Here is a 21,819-nt window from a genome sequence, read left to right as displayed (position 1 = left end):
CGGCTGGGGGTCGCCGCCCGCCCTGCAGCCCCAGCGCATCTACTGACCCCGAGGCCGCAGGCTGTGGATCCCCATCAGTGCCCACACCTGGGCCTCCTGCCCATCAGGGACCCTCAGACCCAAGCCTCCCCCCACCCCCCCGCCCCAATCCCACCCTGTGCCACGAGCAGTGGTATCAATAAGTAATCCTTTAGGAGTTTCTGTGGTGGCACAGCGGAAACAAATCTGATTAGTATCCATGAGGTTGCGGGTTCGATCCCTGGCCCTGCTCAGTGGGTTAAGGATCTGACGTTGCCATGAGCTGTGATGTAGGTCACAGACGCAGCTGGGATCCGGCGTGGCTGTGGCTGTGGTGCAGACCAGCAGGTGCAGCTCCCGTTCCACCCCAGGCCGGGAACCTCCGTGTGCCACAGATGCAGCCCTAAAAAGACCAAAAAGAAAAAAAGAGGTAACCGTCAAATGGCTGGTGTGTCAAGTTGGGGTCTGGAGGAGGCCAAGGTGGAGGCTTACTGTTCACCTCCCAACACCCTTCTAGTGGGAACAGGTCTAAAATGTTTGCTCACCGTCCTCTACTCCCCCCCGTCCTCTCTCTCCTCAGAAATCCTCCTCCGCCTTTTCTGAGGGAGGAAAACAAGTGGACCGATTCCAAGGATAACTTTAAACACGGCCCCTTGCAGCCGGGGGTGCGAGCTGTTCTACCCGTTTCCGTCACCCGTTAAAACAAGAACCAACGTGTTGGAGTTTTCCCTGAAGCATGGAGCCCCCGAAGGTCAAGCCTCACGCGGGCGGATGTCTCCTGCAGCACCATCCCTGAGCCCCGTGCATCCGAGACACCGCCAGGGATTCCCTGAAATGCCTCCCGCTGAAGGGAATCACTCCCACGTACCACGCGTGTGCCGCTAAAGCAGGCCTTGGGGATAGTCAAGGCTTTTAGCGTCAGGCGCCTCTGCTAGAAAAGAAGAAAGGTCTCAAGGCTTGGGTTCCACACTGAGAATCCATTAAAAGAGCAAAGCAAATGCAAGGGAGGTAGAAGGAAGGGGTTTTGTTTCGTTCTGTCTTTTCAGGGCCACACCCGCGGCACATGGAGGGTCCCAGGCCAGGGGTCTGACTGGAGCTGCAGCCACCGGCCCACACCACGGCCACAGCCACAGCCACGCAGGATCTGAGCCACGCCTGCGACCTACACCACAGCTCATGGCAGCGCCAGAGCAATGACCCACTCAGCAAGGCCAGGGATCAAACCCGCGTACTCATGGATCCTAGTTGGGCTCGTTACCATTGGGCCACAACAGGAACTCCCAGGAAGGGGTTTTTTAAAACTTTATGTTTTTAAGCTAAAAGCAGAAATCAGTGCAGTAGGAAAACAAGGAAAATTAAGGCAAAAGATGTGCTTTTAAATCAGCAAAACTGGTAAGTACAGCAAAGAAAAAGAATTGCCAACATCAGAAATGAAAGGGGGGACGTCACTACAGGGCCAACAGACAGTGAGAAGGCGTGGGGGCATTTGGATCATATCGAGCTGAAACCATAATGCCTCCAAAAGAAAACAGATGTTTTCTTTTTCACTCTGGAAAAAGCAAAATTTTCCTTTTCTTCTTTTTTTGTCTTTTTGCGGCCACACCCACAGCATAAAGAAGTTCCCAGGCTAGGGGTCAAATCAGAGCTGCAGCTGCTGGCCTGCACTGCAGGGACAGCAATGCAGGATCCAAGCCATGTCTGCGACCTACACCACAGCTCAAGGCAGCACTGGATCCTTAACCCACTGCATGAGGTCAGGGATCAAACCAGCATCCTCATGGAAACTAGTTAGGTTCTTAATCTGCTGAACCACAACAGGAACGCCATAAATTTTTTTTTTTTTTTTTTTTTTTAGGGTTGCACACGCGGCATATGGAGGTTCCCAAGCTAGGGCTGGAATCAGAGCTGCAGCTGCCGCCCTACACCACAGCAATGCAGGATCCAAGCTGCAGCTGCCGCCCTACACCACAACTCATGGCAACACCAGATCCTCAACCCACTGAGCAGGGCCAGTGATCGAACCCGCAACCTCATGTTCCTCTTCAGATTCATTTTCCCTGTGCCGTGATGGGAACTCCTAAATTTCTTAAATAGCTGATAAAGTATATGAACCACAAAAGAAAATTAAGACACTGGACTTCATCAAAATCTAAAATATCTGCTCCTCCGAAGACGCTGGTGATGTAATAACCTATTTTGGAAAAAAGAATGGATATATTTTTTGTCTAACGGATTCACTTTGTACACCTGAAACTGATACAGCATTTTAAGCCAACTATACTCCATTACAATTTCAAAACCAAAACCAACACAATGGACCATAATAAAACCTGAAGGCCAGGTGGAGAGGTGAGCAGCAGTGGGAGGGTAATGCTGCCTCCTACTGGTGGACTGGGGCAGCACCAAGTGTCCCAGCACAGACTTACAGCCGGCAGACGGTTTTCTTAAAAACGGCAAGCCACCAGACACAGCGGGGGGAGGTGGGGTTTTATTATCCTGCTGATGTCTTAGTCTAAATTTATTACTACTGTAATGCCACTATCTTTTCATTCTCAATGGTACCAATATATTTCTTTTCTGCTATGTAACTGTATTCTCTTTTTTTTTTTTTTTTTTTGCCATTTCTTGGGCCGCTTCTGCGGCACATGGAGGTTCCCAGGCTAGGGGTGGAATTGGAGCCGTAGCCACCAGCCTTTGCCAGAGCCACAGCAATGCCAGATCTGATCCCCGTCTGCAACCTACACCACAGCTCATGGCAACGCCGGATCCTTAACCCACTGAGCAAGGCCAGGGATCGAACCCGCAACCTCATGGTTCCTAGTCGGATTCACCAACCACTGAGCCACAATGGGAACTCCATGTATTCTTTTTAAATCGGGGTTAGAGGCGTTCCCATCGTGGCTCAGCGGAAATGAATCTGAGTAGCATCCATGAGGATGCAAGTTTGATCCCTGGCCTCTCTCAATGGGTTAAGGATCTGGTGTGGCTGTGGCTGTGGTGTAGGTCGGCAGCTACAGCTCCGATCATGCCTCTAGCCTGGGAACCTCCATGTGCCATGGGTGAGGCCCTAAAAACACAAAAATTAAAAATAAAAAAAATTAATCAGGGTTAGAGCGTTACTGTATATTCAAAACTTAAAGTTTCCTATTGGATCCCAGTATGCTCTGTGTGTATGTTTTAGATTGTATGTTTTTACTTATGAATCCTCCTTCAAGTCACTGTCAGTACCTGCCTATTCATTTTTCCTTAAAAAACAAAATAAAACACACGTTGTTATGGAGTTCCCTGGTAGCCTTGTGGGTGACAGTTGTCGCTGCTGCGGCTCAGGTGCAGTCCTGGGCCCAGAAGCTTCTGCATGCCACAGGTGCCGCCGACAAAAAAGACACTGCTGGGAAACTACAAGACGAGTCACGGAAAGGGAGAAACGAGTCAGAGCAAAGAACTATCGCATGCAGCATATGCCTTTCAAAAAACCCTCTTATTCAACAGTGAGATAAGTTTTTTAAATAGGCAGAAAATCTGAAAACTTCGGAGTGGCCCGTAAGCACAAGAAAAGATTTTCAACATCATCAGCAGGCTCCAGGGAAACGCAAACGAAAACCACAGTGAAATACTAAATACACATGAGACAGACTCAAAAGACCGACGGTACCAAGTGTCGGGGAGGGTGTCCAAGAGCTGGGACTTCCACACGTTGCTGATGGAAACGGAGGAGAAACCGTTTGTCGAAAACAGCTTGGGAGTTTCTTTACACACTGGACGTGCCCCTAGCGGAACCCAGCCTTGCACTCCTCAGTGTGTACCCAAGAGAAGACACGGCAGCCTGTGCCCAGGGTCACAGCAGCGTTACTCACAACGGCCCATACCCAGAAACACCCATGTCTCCTGACAAGGGTGGGGAGGAACGAAACGTGGCCTCTCTGAGCAGAGGACCGCTGCTCGGCAGGGCAAAGGGGGGCCTGATGCTGCAGCCCCATGTGAGAACTTGAGGCCCACTCTGCTGAGTGGAAAAAGCTACCCGAGCATACACGGTCCCGTTCCAGGCATGGGAAATTCCAGACAGTGCCGACCGGGTTCCCGGGGCATCCTGGAGGAGGACACAGAGCCCCGCGTGAGGAAGCTCTGGGGAGGGATGGAAGCTTCCTGCCTCTTCCCTGGGGTGGGAGTCGTCTAACGGGCACACACGCCCAGAGGTCCCGCCACGGCTCGCTTTCGGCAGAGGCGGGTGGACTGAACCTCCACAAGCTTGATGTCAAAAGGGAAACGAGGTCAAAGCACTCGTCAGCCTTGATGAAAAGGACACACTCCCTGCATGACACCAGCTGCGAACGAGACGGACTCACGAAGATGTGAGAGTCTAATGGCTCTACACGAAGTAAAGACATTCGTTCATAACCAAAAAAAAAAAAACTTGACAGTTTTGCTGTATGGCAGAAACTGGCACAGCACTGAAAATCAACTGTAAGCTGTAATTTTTTTTTTTTTTTTTTTTTGCTTTTTAGGGCCATACCCGGGGCATATGGAGGTTCCCAGGCTCGGGGGTGAATCGGAGCTGCAGCTGCCGGCCTGCACCACAGCCACAGCCACGCGGAAGCTGAGCCGTGTCTGCGGTCTACATCACCGCTCACGGCAACGCCGGATCCTTACCCCGCTGAGCAAGGCCAGAGATCGAACCCACGTGCTCGTGGATACTAGTTGGGTTTGTTAACTGCTATGAAGGGAACTCCCTAAAATTTTTTTTTAATCTTTCCACAAAAAAGGATTCTGTACCCCAAAAAGCTTCATGAGTGAATTCTAACAAACATTAAGGGAAGAAATAGTAACAACCACAGAAGAAAAACTTCCTCAGAGAAGAGGAGGGAACACTTTCGAGCTCACTTTACAAGGCCAGCATTACCCCGCTGTGCGGAGCCAAGACGTGCCAAGAAAGTAAGGGTGCAGGTGGGTCGCTCACAAGACAGACGCCGTGACTGAGGTTCGCCGGGCACGCGGGGCTGGTTTAACCTGTGAACCCCGCTGATGGGCTCTTCGCCGCAGGAACAGAGGAAGACAATTCCCCTGACGGAGCCCAACACCCACTCGTGCCAAAACCTCTCAGAAAACCGGAAACATCTATGACCTTCGCCAACCTGAAAAAGCGGACGTCCACCAAAACCGCGGCGAACAGGCTGACGGTGAAAGACAGAGTCTCCTGCCCCCAAGACGGGGAACAAGCCAGAGGGGCCCACGCTCACCACGTCCAACTCAGGGTGTCCTGAACATCTCAGCTGGTGTAGTAAGGCAAGAAAAGCAGTGAAAAGGCACACGGATGGGCAAGAAGAAACCAAACCGTCAGATGATGCCATGACTGCGTGCCAAGGGTCTGTGAAAAAGATGCCCGGCTCAGGTAAGCACGGTCACAGGAGACCCCAATCACGGCTTTCCCGAGACGGCCACCATCCTGCACGACAAAATCCAAATACAAGGTGCTCAGGCACCCAGCGCAAGGTCTCCAACTCTGAAAACCACGCTGCTGAGAAAAACGAAAGACCTGGATAAGCGTGAAGCTCTATCAGGTGCCCGGACTCTGTACTGTTAGGATCCCAATTCCCTCTCCTCTCTTGTGACAACACGGTCCCCAGGGAAGGCCACGCTGGGAGTTCCTGCCAAGGCAACGTGGGACCAGCAGTGTCTTGGGAGCCCTGAGACGCAGGTTCGACCCCCGGCCCGGCACAGAGGGTTAAGGATCCTGTGTTGCCGCCTGCGGCCTACATCGCCTGAGGCTCTGAGCTGACCGCTGGCGGGGGAGCTCCATATGCTACAGGGCAGCCAACAACAACAACAAAAAAAAGCCAAGGTGACTTTTTTGTAGACATTAACAAGATGATGCTAAAATTGCCATGGAAATGGGACGGACTCAGAGGAGCCCAAATCAATTTCAAAAAAGAATAAGTTTAGATTCGTAGGCTGGGCACAACCTCCAGTGCTCAGGACAGTCCTGCTGATGTAAGGAGGAGCCTGCAGGTCAATGAAACTGAACACAGTCTAGAGGAGAGTCACGCCTGCATGGCCCGTTTTATCCAGTAGAAAGGGTAGGGTAATCCAAGGAGCAGAGTCAAGGCTTTTCGGCAAGTGGTGCCGAGCAACTGACGCCAGTGTACAAAAGAGCAAACTTCAACCCCGACCTTTCAGCAGATGGCAACTTGACATGAACCACTGGCCTAATATAAATTTACAGAGTTCCCGTCATGGCTCAGCGGGAAACAAACCCAACTTGTATCCATGAGGATGTGGGTTCGATCCCTGGCCTCGCTCAGTGGGTTAAGGATCAGAAACTGCCATGAGGTGGGGTGTAGGTCGCAGACACAGCTCAGATCCTATGCTGCTGTGGCCGTGGTGGAGGCCGGCAGCTGTAGCTCTGATTCGACCCCTAGCCTGGGAACTTCCATACGCTGCAGGTGGTGCGGCCCTAAAAAGACAAAAAAATAAATAAATAGGAGTTCCCATCGTGGCTCAGGAAAAAAGAAGAATAAGACACTGTTAAGAAAAAGGAGGAGTTCCCATTGTGACTCAGCGGGTTAAGAACCCGACTAGTATCCATGAGGATGCAGGTTTGATCCCTGGCCTCGTTCAGCGGGTTAAGGGCCACACTGCCACAAGCTGCAGCGCGTGGGTCACGGATGCAGCTCAGATCCCTCATTGCCGTGGCTGTGGTGTAGGCCAGCGGCTGCAGCTCCGGCTCAACCCCTAGCCTGGGAACCTCCATATGCTGCAGATGTGGCCCTTAAAAAAGGAATGATTGCAACGGCTCAGGTTGATTCAGAGGTGCGGGTTCAATCCCCAGCCTGGCACGGGGGTTTAAAGAATCCAGCATTGCCGCAAGTGTGGCCACAAAAAAGAAAATGGAAAGGCGAGCTACAAACGGGATGAGATAGCTGAGATGCATATCTGACAAAGACTTGTTTCCAGAATATGTAAGGAATTCTTACACCTCAGTAGGGAGACAGCTGAACTTTCAAAATGGAAAAAAGATCTGAACGCACACTTCACATAAAAGGAGACAGTAAAAGGCTAGTAAGCACATGAAGGGACAGTAGCCTAGCCGTCAGAGAAACAGAAATTTTATTATTTTTTTTTTCTCTTTTTGTCTTTTTAGGGCTGCACCCATGGCATATGGAGGTTCCCAGGCTGGGAGTCGAATCGGAGCTACAGCTGCTGGCCTACACCACAGCCACAACAACTTGGGATCCGAGCCACGTCTGCGACCCACACCACAGCCACAGCAACGCCAGATCCTTAACTCACTGAGCAGGGCCATTGATCGAACCCTTCTCCTCATGGATCCTAGTCGGGTTCATTAGCCGCTGAGCCAGGATGGGAACTCCAAGAAATGTAAACTTTAAAACTACAAGATACCACTACACACGATACACTAAAATGTGACAGAGCAGCAACACCACGTGTTGGTGAGCGCGCGGGGCAGCGGGAACTCACGCACTGCTAGTGAGAATGCCAAATGGCACAAGCAGCAAACAGTTTGGAAGTTTCTTAGAAGTTAAACGTACACTCACCACACAACCAGCAATTACACTCGGGTATGTGCCCACGGCAGTGAAAACTGTGTCCACACAAAGACTTGACATGAACGTTCACATGAGTTTTATTGATAACAGCAAAACGCCCCAAAGTCCATCCAGGTGAGCAGATGAACAAATAGCACAACCATATGAAATACCATGAGAAAAAAATTTCTTTTGTCTTTTATCTTTTTAGGGCCGCACCCGCGGCACATGGAGGTTCCCAGGCTAGGGGTCCCATCGGAGCTACAGCCGCCGGCCTGCACCACAGCCCCAGCCACGCGGGATCCGAGCCGCACCTGCGGCCTATACCACAGCTCCCGGCAACGCCGGATCCTTAACCCACTGAAGCGAGGCCAGGGATCAAACCTGCAACCTCACGGCTCCCAGTCAGATTAGTTTCCTCTGCAGCACGACGAGAACTCCCTAGGCTAGTGTTTGAATTCTTACACGTATTATTTTGTAAGCCCATCTTGCAAAGTTGATAAAGATGCTTGACAAAAACAGGTGATTTATGGGGGAAAAACCCTCTCTGAGACCGAGCCTCACTGAGGCCGGGAGGAGGGAGCCCGGCACCTGAGGCCTCGCAGGCGTGTCTCACCCACACCACTTCTCCACGACCGGACAGACCCGTGTCCGGGAGAAAGTCACTGCCTTGGCAGCGTTTCCCAACCCCCACAGCAGATGCCCCCAGCACCACAGGCCACACCGGGTCCACCGCTGAAAGAAATGCCTTTCAGACAAGCAGCCCCTCGGGGTGGTTCCCTAAGCAGGGTGCCAAGGTGCTGCCAGACGCGGGCCCATCGGGCCTGATGCCCAGGACACGAGAAATGGGCTGGGGACCTGCTGGTTTGGCCTCACCTGGGCACCTGTCCTGTCGACGATACAGTATCCTGGGCCCAGCCCCCAGCTGCCCTTTGAAGTCCCAAAGCATCTAAGGAGACGACCAGGGCTTCCTTGCACAGAGCTGGGCTGTCTGAACCCCCCTGACCCACGGGTGGCGCCCAAGGGCACCCGGCTCACCTTGGCCCAGGCCAGCTTCTCCTGGATGGCGGTGTTGGCGGGCTCCACGTGGCGCGCGAACTTGAGGTTGTGGACGGTGTACTCGTGGCCACAGTACACGCGCTGGGGAGAGAGCAAGCCCGCGGCTCTGAAGCCACTGGTTTGCCTACCCGCCAACCCCCGGGACCCCGGGAGAGGGCCCTGGGCGGGTGCAGGGTGTGCCAAGGCAGTAAACACACCTTTAAAGAAAAAAACGCTCCCAGCAGCCACGCCTCCACCCCCCTCCCAGCGCGAGGCCCCAGCGGGGAGAGCCGCCCCGAGTGCCCGCAGCTGCAGAGGGCCTGGCCGGAGGTGAGCTGGCGGGGTCCTCCTGCCCCTGGGCACAGTGAGCGGGGACAGGGCGCTGCCTACTGTGTCCAGAGGGAGCCGGCCCAGGACTTCGAGCAGGGCTTTGTACATCTCGTCCGCCGTCCCTTCGTAGAACTTCCCGCAGCCGGCCACAAACAAGGTGTCGCCTGCGAACAGGACAGGGGCTGGAGGGGCTGCCAGCACCCCACCCAGGGAGACCCATGGGTCTTGGGTCCCACCCTCCCCAAGCCTCTTCCCGCAAGTCTCACAAAGTGGCGCCACCAGGCCCCAAGCAGCCGTTCAAACTCAAACCTTGGGGTCACCGCACAGTTCTGTCACCTGGAGCTGAGACCCCCACACACACCCAGCCCTTTCCCCCACCTGGGAGCCCCTCCCAGGCCAGGCCTCCCTGTGACCCCCACCCCTGCCCCAAAAGCCCCCTGACGTCACAGGCCCTGCCCAGCCTGGGCGCTCCAGGAGCCCCTCACGCAGGACCACTGTCCCCGAGGGCCCCAGACACAGACCTGCCACCTCCCAGACTCGGCCCTGCCCGCCTCAGCCCTCCCTCCGCCCCGACACAGGCCAGGTCTCCACGTGCGGCCTCCCGCACCCAGGCCCTCTCGCCCCAGCACCCGCCGCTGGGCCTCTTCCCCGGGAGCCGAAGGGCCACGCTGCCCACTCAGAACAGGACGACAGAAACCAGGAACAGGGAGCTGGGGAGCCTGTGAGCACAGCCCCAGCACGAGGGATGGGGCTGCCCCATGGATGCCCCAGCTCGGAGGAGGAGGAGGAGGAGGAGGAGGGGCCGCGCACAGGAGCTGCAGTAGCACCTGCTACTTTCTGGGGCTGAAGTTCCTGGGCTCGGGCCTCTGGGGGCTACCATGTCTCTCTCCCGGCCAGTGGGGGTCACCATTCCCCTGCACCCCCAGACTCTCAAGCTTCACCAGCAGCTGCCAAGGGCGCCTGGAGGTGTCCTCCCGCCCGCAGGCTGCCCCCAGCCCCGCTCAGTTCTGTGGTCCCCGCAGCCCCTTTCCCCGCCACCTGAGTGGCTCCCTTGGCCAGGTGCTCACTGCCGTGAGCTGGGCTCCCAGACCTGAGGCCCCAGACCCCGACCTCTCGGACACAGACACCTGGCCAGCCAGCAGCAGAGTGCCCTGCCCCAGGCCCGTTCCCCAGCCCGCAGCCCCTCTTCCTGCCAGCGCCGAGTCCTGCCCGCTCCCTCCCAGGGCCACGGCTGTCACCTCCTCTGCTGGTGTACTGCTCCCTCAGCTCTGGCCCAGCGGGAAAGGGAGCAGGGCCCACGGTGGCTCCAACCTGAGCTGGAGCTGGGCCACCCATCCCCTCAGCTCAGGACGCTGCAGGCTCCTGGGCTGGGCACAGAGGCCAGCTGGAGCTTCCAGGCCGTCCACATCATTAGGCCCCCCTGCCAAGGTCCCCTCACCGTAGCTTCACCACGGAGGGCCCCGGGGGACTCTCACATGTGTATCATAAGCAGTAAGACCCCGCAGCCTCCTGCCAGCCACTGTCACATGGACAAGAGACCAGCACGCCAAGCACGAAGTCCGGGCTGTCTGGCCAGTCAGCCCTGCACACCTTCAGGAGCGGGCACATGGCTTCTCACATGAGCACAGTCCCCAGGGCCATCGCCGGGGCCCGCACACCTCCCAGGCCCTGCCACCCACCTGACGGACGGGCAGCCAGACGCCAGGGGCCCATGTGGCATGGGAGGAACAAGGAGGCAGATGTGAAGGTTCACCAGGCCCAGCACGGGCCACCCCCCCCACCTCACGCCACCCCCACCATGCACACAGGAAGGGGACACACGGAGCAGATGGCCTGCCCATCTGCTCTAAAGCACAGTCCCATGAGGCCCATGGCAAGGCCGGCGGCCCCACACCACCTGCTCTCAGGACTCGGCTGGGAGCTGCATCTGCTACTACTGCAGCAAAGACCCTGAAAAGAGCCAGTTTTTAAACTAAAAGTACAGACTGGGAGCTAAGCGTGCATTTACAGACAAGCTGCAGGGATGGCCCTGGGTGGCCCTTCACATTGCCGTCTCTCCCCGACCCCACCTGGGTTTCTGTGGACGCCCCTGCTCCACTCCAGGAGCCCATGTGCTATCAGTCATTGTGGGGCTTTTTGGTTTTGGTCTTTTTGACTTTCTAGGGCCACACCCAAGCCATATGGAGGTTCCCAGGCTCAGGGTCGAATCGGAGCAACAGCTGCCGGCCTCCACCCAGCCACAGCAAGGCAGGATCCGAGCCGCATCTGCGACCTACACCCTAGCTCTTGGCAATGCCGGATCCTTAATCCACTGAGCGAGGCCTGGGATCAAACCTGCAACCCCATGGCTCTGAGTTGGGTTCATTACCCACGGCACCACAACAGGAACTCCCAGCAGTTGTGTTTTTAAAGCAAGTTTCACTGTGGTTATAACACGACTGGGACATCAATCTGGGGGAGGCTCGAGATGACATGCTGGCTAACCGAGCTGAGGTGGCAGAGGGGCCCTGCTCTGTGCTCATCCTCGGCCGCCTGCTCCCGCCATCCTGAAGACCCCGTGTCACATGGCTGCTCCGCTTACCGGGTTCCCCAGCCAGCACCAGGGTTCTCCCTCTTCCTGTCAGAGGAGAAGCCCCTCCATGTGCTGGAGAGGCCCGCCCGTCCCCAGCAGGCGCTGCGCACACGGCCCGATCCTGGTGGGGCATCAGCACCGCCTTCCACGCTCTTTGGGGCCACCGTACAACACCCGGGCCCGGGGCCGTCTCTGGCCCGACCCACTCTGCTCGCGGCTGTGGCAGGATGGGGCGGCAGAGGCAGCACACGGGCTGTGCACGAGGCAGGTCTGCTGGCCCCCCTGGGCCCAGGTGCCTGCTGCTGGAGGGGCACTGGGGCCACATCCCCATCAGGAAGAGGCTCGCAGGGAAAGGCCTGTGGCTGCACGCCACTGCGGTGCAGGGTCGGAGGGGCTCAGGTGCTGCCCGCGCCCGCCCCAGCCCTGCACCGAGTGCCGTGGTGCTCTCGCAGCGCCCAGCAGGGGCTGCCCCGCAGGAACTGATCTGCTGCTCCGCCCCGAGGCTTCCCGAGCCGCCCTCCTCCCAGAGGGTCCCTGCAGAGAACAGCAGACCCCCAGCCGCACACCCGGGCACGCACCTGTGAACACGGCCGGGGACTCGGAACTGCCGGGCTTGCTCACCAGGTAGCAGATGTGTCCCGAAGTGTGGCACGGCGTCGACAGGCACTTGACGCTGAGAGAGCCCACCTGAAATGACACACATGGGCGTGCGGGGGCCCGTCCGAAGGTACAGCTCCCCTAGACCCCATGCCCGCCCACCACAGGGGCCACCCTTGAGGGCGAGCGGGCGCACGTGGCTGCTGGTCCATCTGGCGAGACCTGGCTCTGGCTGGTAAACCCTGGAAGCTGTGGTATTTGCTGGTGAGCAAAACCAAGGGGCCGATTCTGTTCTCTGCTCAGAAGCAGCCAAATGTGAACCAGGCATGGGGCCCGCAGAGATGCTTCTCCTTCTCAGATGCTCAGCTTTTGCTTTTTCTCTCTGTCTGCACCCTGATCCTGCTCTGTACTTCAAAACGCTCACATCTAAGAGCGGCTGCCACAAGGACGGGCGCCTGCGTGACCTGCACCTCGGTCACCCGTGTGGCATGTGTGCACGGTGCCCCGTCCCGACCACCTGCCCCTGGGCCTCGGCTGCGTCACCTGCGAGGACAGCCCTCCACATAACCTCACGACCGTCCACACCCAAGAACTGCAAACCAGCGGAGGGAGAATGGCGGCCTACGAAGAGCTGGTTTCCACGCCTCCCGCTGTCACAAAGGCGCCCCCACGGCCTCTGCCCTCAACCGGTCACCACCTGCACCCAGATGCACCAGTGATGCTCTCACGAGGGGACTGTCTGGGCCCAGGCAGCCCGAGGGCCTGTCCACCCACTGGCAGGCTAGGCGGTTTCCACGGCCAGGCCCTCGAGTGCCCTCCGGTCCCTGGGGTAAGTGAGGGGACAGCCAGGAGGAGGTACCCTCCCCACCCCATTCGCAGGGCCTGGAGTCCCACAGGGCCACGACTGCACCCCTTCTGTCAGCCTGCTGCTCACCTGCAGTGTGGACAGGTGTGTGACCTTGTGAGTCAGAGCCCCAATCCGGTCATCGCCCCCGTACACCTTCAGCCCAGGCTCCAGCTTGACCAGCTTCTCGTTCCCACCAGCGTGGTCCCTGCGGGGGGGAAAGGCGAGCTGGGGCTCCTGCTGGTACGAAGGGGTGAAACCCTGACCCAGCGGGTTTTTCTGGTTTTGGCTGTACCCAAACGCTAGGGATGGACCCTGCGCCACAGCAATGACAACGCCATACCCGTAACCCACGAGGCCACCAGGGAACTCCCCAAACAGAATTTGTCTTTTTCCCAGTTACGTTTCTCTGAAGCAGAAATGCATCTTCCAACCCAGGACCCTCGCTTCCCGACTGTCATTTGGCTCCACTACAAAGAACATTCTCAGATACCCACTGCCAAGAGAGGCACTTCCATGGCCCTGCCCTGCTGCTGCAGAAGCTTCTGGAGAGGAGGAACCAAACCACAAACACCTGGATACTTGCTAACCCACGGTTCCCAGATCGAGTGCATCAGTCACTGCGGACCCATGGGGCCTGCTGCCCACCCACACGTCCTGAGGCAGTGGGCCTGGGGCAGTGGCCTGGGGGAGCCCTGCGAGGCAGGAGTTTTCAGCCCCCAGGCGACTGCACTCAGCCCAGTCGGGACCCTGAGCAGATGGCAGCGCTGTTCTCTAAAATAGCAATGCCCAGCTGACAGAGGGTGATTCCTCCTCTAGGGACAGGCTAGCGCAGATGGATTCCCAGGAGCTGCCCTTGCTTCCCGGGTCACCTGGCCCGTGCTTCAGAAAGGCGGTCAGCAGAAGAGCCCCAGGCGTGCACCTTGTGGGTAAGAAGCACACCAGCCAAGCCCGCCGGGGTCCCGAGCCCAGGAGATCAGGCTTTGCGGGACGAGGCGAAGGCTTCCCAGTGGCCAGGGCACCCCGGATCCTCACTACGCACCCACCCATGGGCTCTGCCAACAAGCCCCCAAACACCTGGGCTCAGAGATAAGCTCGCCGCCCAGCCAGCTCGGCTGACTCAGCGCTCACCCCGACCTGCCCAAGTGCCAAGCCGGGAGGGTGGCACAGGCCACACCCTGGAGCTCAGCTGGGGGCCTCTTTAGTTTTCTGCTGCACCCTAAACCACACAGCATCACAACGTGGGAAGAGCAACCTCTGCCCTGGGGGCCACTCGGCAAAGGAGAGCTCCCCAGTGTGAAAAGCTGGGGAGGCCGAGAGGGCACCGGCCCTGCGCCCAGTGGGTAGGTTTCCTTCTCTGCTGCGCTGTCACCGCCGTAGGTCCACGTCCCTAATTGGGTCAGAAAGTAACACCTGATGCCAGGGGCTGAACAGGCCCGAAGATTCTCAGTGACTCAGTTACATGAGCCAATGAGTTTCCAAACTTAACAAGCTTTGGCCAAGCCACCAACGCGACACTCCCACACACACAAGCTGAGGGGCCTCCCCGTACCTGTGGACACGCCATGCTCTGCGAGTAGCCACAGGAATAGGTTCAAAGACACTGGCTGCCCTTGGGCAGTTATTCGGAAAAGAAAATTCAGAGCCTAACACATTTTCCTAGCTCTAAAAAGCCTCCAAAGTCTCAAAAACCCAAAAGGGCCATGAGCAGGCAACTCTAGTCCTAAAACCCAAACATCAGAGCTTCTTCCATCTGTTAGCTTTCAAATATCAAAACACACAACCTCTCCAAATGCGACTGCTTGATTTTTATTTTTTTATTTCTTATTTATTTATTTGTCTTTTTTTGCTACTTCTTGGGCTGCTCCCACGCGCGCGCGGCATATGGAGGTTCCCAGGCTGGGGGTCTAATCAGAGCTGCAGCCACCAGCCTACGCCAGAGCCACAGCAACGCGGGATCCGAGCCGCGTCTGCAACCTACACTACAGCTCACGGCAACGCCGGATCCTTAACCCACTGAGCAAGGCCAGGGGTCGAACCCACCACCTCATGGTTCCTAGTCAGATTCGTTAACCACTGCGCCACGACGGGAACTCCGTGACTACTTGATTTTTAAAAACATCAGCGTCTAGGAGTTCCCGCTGTGGCACAGTGGGTTAAGACCAACGGCAGAGACACAGGTTCCATCACTGGCCCAGCACAATGGGCAAAAGGATCCAGTGTTGCCGCAGCTGTGACACGAAGATCGCAGCCGCAGCTTGGATTCAACCCCTGGCCCGGGAACCTCCATGTGCCACGAGTGTGGCCATAAAAAAAGCAATACTAATAACCAATGTCTAAGCTAGTTTATGCCCCAGCACCCAAGGCCAATTTCCCATCATATGAGCCCAAGAGCTTTCAGAGACGCAGCTGGAGGCCCTCCCGCGGCCACAGCCCCACAGCCCCAGCCTCTCCCCTCAGAGCCCCCACGCCGGCAAGCCCGGGAGACACCGGGCAGCAGCCAGAAACCTTGTCGGAATGGCGCTGGGGCGGACCCGGAGGGGCGCCCACCCTCCCCAGCAGCAGTGCCGGCCCGGGAGCAGCCCGGCCTCCAGAGCACTTACCAGTGGTGGTGGGTAGTGAGCACCGTGGTCAGCTTTACCCCGTGCTTTCTCACCATTTCTACAACCTGCAACCAAACGGGAGGCGGACACAGGCCACAGTCACACCCCCAGCACTGGCTCAGCGGCCTGCAGGTGCGGGCGCGCGGGGGCATCGGCTGACTTGCCCAGACTCCAGGAGAGCAGGGGGACAGGGAGGCCTTCTCCCCACCCCCTTGGTAGTTCAGCCCCACCCAGGACCCTTCCAAGCCCCTCCGGCCGACACTGCCACCCCTAGAGGCCACACCCGGGCCACAAGGCCCGCAGGAAGACAGGGCTGAGAGGGCCCCTCCTCTGCGCCCAGGGTCTCTACGGACAGAAGCCCGCTCCTCTCCACGCCAAAGCCTCTGGGTGCCACCACCCCTCTCGCTGGCCCTTCCCCCTGATAACAGAGGGACTGGACGCTCATTTGTTTTTCAAAAACCAAATGGGTTCATTTCCATTTAGCTTCCGCCAAGTCCCGGGGGCTCCATGGTTATCAAACTCATCAGGAGATGAAGCGGAGCTCGGGCCACACCACCCACCTTCTGGGGCTGCACTGGATCCACAATGGCGGCCTCCTTGGTGTCATCATCAATGACCAGGTACATGTAATTGTCAGTCAGAGCAGGCAGCGATTCAACCTTCATGGCGCCCTGTTCCACGGTCAAGCTCTTCCTGGAGTCTGTGTGGTGGAGAAGGAGTCCCAGCAGGGCTGGACCTGAAAACCAAGTGGTTCCAGTGAGGGCGCCCACGAGGCTGCGCTGGGCCCAGACCTCCAGGCAAGCCCTGGCCCCAGCAGCTCCGGCATCACGGTTGTGAATGGGAATTTGGGTGAAATTGAAATGAAAATCTGCCCAGAGCCTGAGAAATGAGAGCAGTGACCACCATCGTTCTAGATTCACGTGTTCAGGACACAGAATCACCATTCCACTGAACCAAAGAAGGCTGCGGGGCAGGCTGAGCAACCAGTAGACAGGCGGCAAGGTATTTTCAACAATGCAACTCCTAGTCAATCTAAAAATGCACAAAGGCCCCAATTACACTTTAAGTCTTAGCGTGAAAGGTATTAAAACTGCAAAAGGGGAGCTCCCATTGTGGCTAGGCGGGTTAAGGACCCAATGATGTCTCTGTGAGGATGCGAGTTCAATCCCTGGCCTCACTCAGCGGGTTAAGGGTCTGGTGTTGCTGTGGCCTCAGCTGCAGCTCCAATCTGAACCTTAGCCTAGGAACCTCCATAGGCTGCAGGTGTGGCTGTTGGGGGGGGGGGAACCTGCAAAAAGTAACAGAAGACAGCCATGAGGTTCCAGAGTAGGTGCTGGGAAGGGGGCCTCTCTTAAAAAAAAAAAAAAAAAAAAAAGGGATTGAGAGAGCAAGCGGCATTGACTGACTGACAGACCACGTCTACAGGGTCTACAGGGGCAGTCTGATGCAGGATCCAAGCTTATGTGCCTGCCTGGCAGGGACCTACCTTAACTGTAGCATTAAGGATCACACAGGGGTAGTCAATTGCTCCTTTTCTCTAATACCCAGCTAGGCTTTTTCCAGGCCTTTCTCCTCATGCTCAGGAAGACAAACATTTTTGTATGATCAGGTTTCTGTGATGCCACCTCCTCTGAGCCCCAGGGCGTACCATCCACGCCTCAGGAGGACTACAGAGCATCGTCAAGGCCAAGTCTTGAGACACATGTCGTTTGCTTTTTCTTGAACTGGGAGAGAGGTCTTTACAGCTTCAAGGGCCGGGGACCCCTCAGAGTGAGGCAGCCACACTGTCGCCAATTCCCTGCAGTCCTGCTCACACTATCTGCCTGTCTCCCAACACTGAAACTCTTAGATTTGACACTTTTCTCCTTGTGAGGGCTGCAGGTGTGGCATATGGAAGTTCCCAGGCTAGGGGTCGAATCCGAGCTGCAGCTGCCAGCCACAGCCACGCCAGATCAGAACCACGTCTTCGACCTACACCACAGCTTTGGCTGGATCCTGAATCCACTGAGCGAGGCCAGGGATTGAACCCACATCCTCATGGATACTAGCTGGGTTCGTTGCCACTGACCCACAATGGAACCTCCATGTCAGACACTTTCATGAGCTCCCTAAACAGAAAAAACCCAGCTCTTTCCTTGGTAACGGTGACACATCACCCACTCCAGAACCTTGACCGCTCTCAGTGAGATCTGAAAACCACCAAGGACGGCTTCCCGCTTGCTCCATCTTGGTACCAAGAGCTCTGTGGTCACGAAGCTAACTGCTAACCAGCTCCAAAGACTCAGCTTAACCTACTGCCCCTATTGCTCCATCACCACATAAGATATCAGGAAATAAAGGAGATTTCAAAATCACGGTCAAAATATTCCAACAAAACAAGAGCTAACAGTGAAAGCTGAATCTGAACACCTGGAAGAGCAGGCCCCTGGAGGTCAGGGCGTCCAACGCCTCGTTATAGACAGGAGACCCGGCAAAGGCAAGGCTCCAACAGCTCAAGAAGACAGTTCTGCCTTTTGCCTTCACTTTAGAATCTTGTGCCCCAGGCTTTTCTTGCCAAGCCAAGCTCACGCGAAAAGCTGTGATTCACTTTGCGGAGAATATACACAGCATTCTGCGGGGCATTAGGCACCGTTCCATCACCTGGGGCATTAGAAACATGGGGTTTGTATGCGGTGGGGGATGGACGTGCTTGCAAAAGCCCCAAACCGCCGCAATCAAGGAAAAGGAGGGCGCACGCTGGCTGCCAGGCAGACCACGGGGAGGCAGGGGTCCTAAGACAGGGCTCCCGAGCTTCCTGCAACACACATTTCCTTACCTAGCACAAATCCTTCAGCAACCCCCAGCTGACAAAGGACCCTAGTCTCTGCCTTCAGCCCTCCCAAAGCCTGACTCGACTGCTGTGTAGCCTTTGCTCGACCCCAACACCTCGCCTGCCGACGTCAGCGAGGGGTTAGGATCCTGCGTCAATTAAAAAAAAAAAAAAAACAGCATCAGCAGCGGCGGCCCGGCGGCTCCCAGCCGCCCCACCTGCGCGGCCCCAGGGCTGGAACACCTCAGGGAGCACCGCCGGCCTAACCGCCGTTACCCCGTCTACGACGCCGGCCAGGACCCGCGGGCCTGTCCCCGCGGCCCCGGCCCGTGAGGCCAGCCCCTTGGCGTCAGGGCCTATCCGACCCCGCGCCGGCCCCGCCCCACCTACCCAAGCCGCGACGGGCGCAGGCACCTCCCAGCGCAGCAAGGCTCGAACGGCGGAGCAGCCCGCGGCCCAGCACCATGACCGGGGCGGCGGGTGGGCTGCGCGCGGGGCCGGCGGGCTGTATACATTGGCGTCGGCACACCGCGGCCAATCAGCGCTCGCTTCCACATCCGTGCCCCCGCCCGCTCCTCCCTCTGACCAATCAGCGCCCGATCCCGCCCCAGCCCCCGGCCAATCAGCGCTCGCGTCCGCACCTGTGCCAGCCCCGCGCCGGGCCGCCGGGACCTGAGAGCGACTTGCGAGGTGGCTACCGCCGCGCCTCCGCCTCTGTCCCGAGACCAGGCCGCGTCCCGAGACCGAGCAGTCCTGAGGCAGCCACTGGCTAGCGGCTCCCGAGAGGACGAGCGCGACTCCCGGATCCCGGGAGTCGGGGGGGGGGTGGGGCCAGCGCTCCGAGGCCGTTGGTCCTCTCCGGGTAGCCTCTCCGCGTCGGCCAGGCGGAGTCCACGTGACCCCGGGGCGCCGGGTAGGAGACATGGCTGCCGCCAGGCCGCTATCCCGCTTCTGGGAGTGGGGAAAGAACATCGTGTGCGTGGGCAGAAACTACGCGGACCACGTTAAGGAGATGCAGAGTACGGTGCTGAGCGAGCCGGTGCTCTTCCTGAAACCGTCCACCGCCTACGCCCCCGAGGGCTCGCCGGTCCTCATGCCCTCCTACAGCCGTAACCTGCACCACGAGCTCGAGCTGGGCGTGGTGATGGGCCAGCGCTGCCGCGCCGTCCCAGAGGCCGCGGCCATGGACTACGTGGCCGGCTATGCTCTCTGCCTGGACATGACTGCCAGGGACGTGCAGGACGAGTGCAAGAAGAAGGGGCTGCCCTGGACTCTGGCCAAGAGCTTCACGGCCTCCTGCCCGGTCAGCGCGTTCGTACCCAAGGAGAAGATCCCTGACCCTCACAACCTGAAGCTCTGGCTCAAGGTCAACGGCGAACTCCGGCAGGAGGGTGAGACATCCTCTATGATTTTTTCCATCCCCTACATCATCAGCTACGTCTCGAAGATAATGACCTTGGAAGAAGGAGATATTATCTTGACCGGGACGCCAAAGGGAGTGGGTCCAGTTAAAGAAAACGATGAGATCCATGCTGGCATTCACGGGGTCGTCAGTATGAGATTTAAGGTGGAAAGGCCAGAATATTGAGTCTATACAAAGCACCCTAACTTCTTAACACATGATCTAAGGGAATAAGACAAAAGCAAGCAAAGTTTAATTAAACGTGACAATCCTTTAATAAGAAACCAATTTAAAAAAATGATTGGAAGATGGACTGTCCAAAGAAACCTGATCTAGAAGAGCTGGGCCAGAAATGGAAATGAGAAATAGTGCCTTCTCGGAAACAACGGGCCAAATGTTCAGAAGACTTTCCTTTGCTAAATCTGGATTGGTTCAGTGGATCACTCTGGGACTGGGTGTTGGAGACTTAAAATCTGCAAAGGAAGTGGATTAGCACGATTCATCAGTGCTTCCCAAATTTGCTTAATCATGAAAATTATCCGGAGGTATTTGTAAAAATAAAAATTTCCAAGTTACTGGCCCATCCCAGGCCCAATGTATGAATTAATGGAATTGATATCCAGCACTCCAAGTGATTCTTATCATGGAAAACCACTGCTCACACAAAAGTTTTACTTAGGAAGTGAGTAATTAATGATGACCTTACTCATTTACTTATTCTGGCCGATAGATTCTGTTTTGGAGAGAAAACTTTGAAACTATTGTTTCTCAAATAAATATGCTGTCTTTTATGTGGCCTAAAAGTATTGTTTTCCCCCCAGTAGTGGTTAGAAGGGACAGTTCCTCGCCAAGGGGCCTTAGACCTTGGTCTTTGACCTGGCACCTCATAGAGCACCTCATAGAGCACTGTGCTCTATTAACAGAGTTAATCATCAGCAGGTATACCTCCCACCCAATGATAAGGAAGCTTCAGGGAATTCGGGTGGCCTGGGAGTGCTCTTTGGCTCTCACCTGCTCCCTTTTCTGGTTGAGATGCACAGCACAGCTATCGGAGTGAGCAGAAGCCACCTGCTGGCTCCTAACATTCACTGAGCACTTAGTACTATGAGGCACTGTGCCAAGAGCTTTCTGTGTGTTATTTAATCCTCATCAAAGCTCTTAGGTTGGTGTTATCATTCCCATTCCTGTTACATAGATGGAGACATAGCTATCCTGGCTCTACAGTCACTCAAGCTGAGTAGCAAAGCCAAGATGTCACCCAGCTAGCCCAAGACCAAAACCTGAAGTCTTGGCCACAGTGCAGGCTGCATCTTTTAAGTATATGTATTTTAAAACTTCAAACATTTAGTTATTATGAAACCCCCACATACATAGTTTATTATGAAGAAGTGTTATAAATTGGATTTGTTTATAAAATGTCATGCTATTATAACTCCTTTTATCTTGTAATAACACTTCTTTTTAAAAATGCTTAAGCAATACCTGTTTATGATAGAAGAGTCAGAAAATATGCATAAGCCAAAAACAAAAAACACCCCAAATTTCAGACACCCAGAGACAAAGCTAAGCATTGGTGTACATTCTTCCAAATCTATGCATGTAATTGTGATCTTTTAAGTAGAAGTTATTCATACCACACACTTTCCTAACCTTTTCTCACTGTGTATCGTGACTGTCTCCGTGTATTTCGGCAGATTCCTGCCGCACTGTTTTCAGTGATTGCCCAAGACTCTGCGGTCAGTCCTCCATTTTTGGCCTTTGAGATCATTGTAGTTGTTTGCCAGCAGTACTTCTTTTGGGCCAGGTCCCCGTAAATGGAAGAGCTGAATCAAGGGTGTGCTCATACGGAGAGTTTATTAGTAAAACTAGCAGAACCAAGGTCCAGCTGAGCCAAGTCTACCAGGCTGACAGATCTGAAAGCAAACTAAGTGTACACACCAGGAGCAGGAGTCGCATGTGGCCCCCTTGGGTGGACAAGCCAGCACCCAGAGAATGTACAGTGCCCCCAGAGGTCAGTGTTGACCCAGTGGTGGCACAAGCTTTGTCGCAGACAGCATCGGCATTA

General features: G+C 56.0%; 2 protein-coding genes across 6 annotated transcripts in view; one reads left to right on the top strand and one right to left on the bottom strand.

Moving 5' to 3' along the window:
- HAGH (hydroxyacylglutathione hydrolase) overlaps positions 1-21,819 on the bottom strand; it is a 28,703-nt gene that overhangs the window by 1,547 nt on the left and 5,337 nt on the right. Inside the window, exons 1-7 of one of the 5 annotated variants that reach the window (XM_047780939.1) lie at positions 18,743-18,910; positions 16,104-16,279; positions 15,544-15,608; positions 13,031-13,148; positions 12,078-12,186; positions 8,988-9,091; positions 8,598-8,699 (exon numbers count right to left, since the gene is read on the bottom strand). In XM_047780939.1, the coding sequence (XP_047636895.1) occupies positions 8,598-8,699; positions 8,988-9,091; positions 12,078-12,186; positions 13,031-13,148; positions 15,544-15,608; positions 16,104-16,279; positions 18,743-18,818 (750 nt within the window). In that variant the 5' untranslated portion in view covers positions 18,819-18,910. Of the gene's footprint in view, positions 1-8,597; positions 8,700-8,987; positions 9,119-12,077; positions 12,187-13,030; positions 13,149-15,543; positions 15,609-16,103; positions 16,280-18,742; positions 18,911-21,819 lie in introns of those variants that run through there. The other 4 variants (XM_047780937.1, XM_047780936.1, XM_047780938.1 and 1 more) reach the window with 4 other exon arrangements.
- Positions 18,981-20,545, top strand: FAHD1 (fumarylacetoacetate hydrolase domain containing 1). The gene has a single exon (XM_047780941.1). The coding sequence runs from the start codon at positions 19,275-19,277 to the stop codon at positions 19,938-19,940; it is 666 nt and encodes a 221-aa protein (XP_047636897.1). The 5' UTR covers positions 18,981-19,274; the 3' UTR covers positions 19,941-20,545.

This window comes from Phacochoerus africanus, chromosome 5 (assembly GCF_016906955.1).
Source record: "Phacochoerus africanus isolate WHEZ1 chromosome 5, ROS_Pafr_v1, whole genome shotgun sequence".
In the NCBI taxonomy this organism is placed as follows: domain Eukaryota; kingdom Metazoa; phylum Chordata; class Mammalia; order Artiodactyla; family Suidae; genus Phacochoerus; species Phacochoerus africanus.
This window is presented reverse-complemented; position numbering and strand designations above follow the sequence as displayed.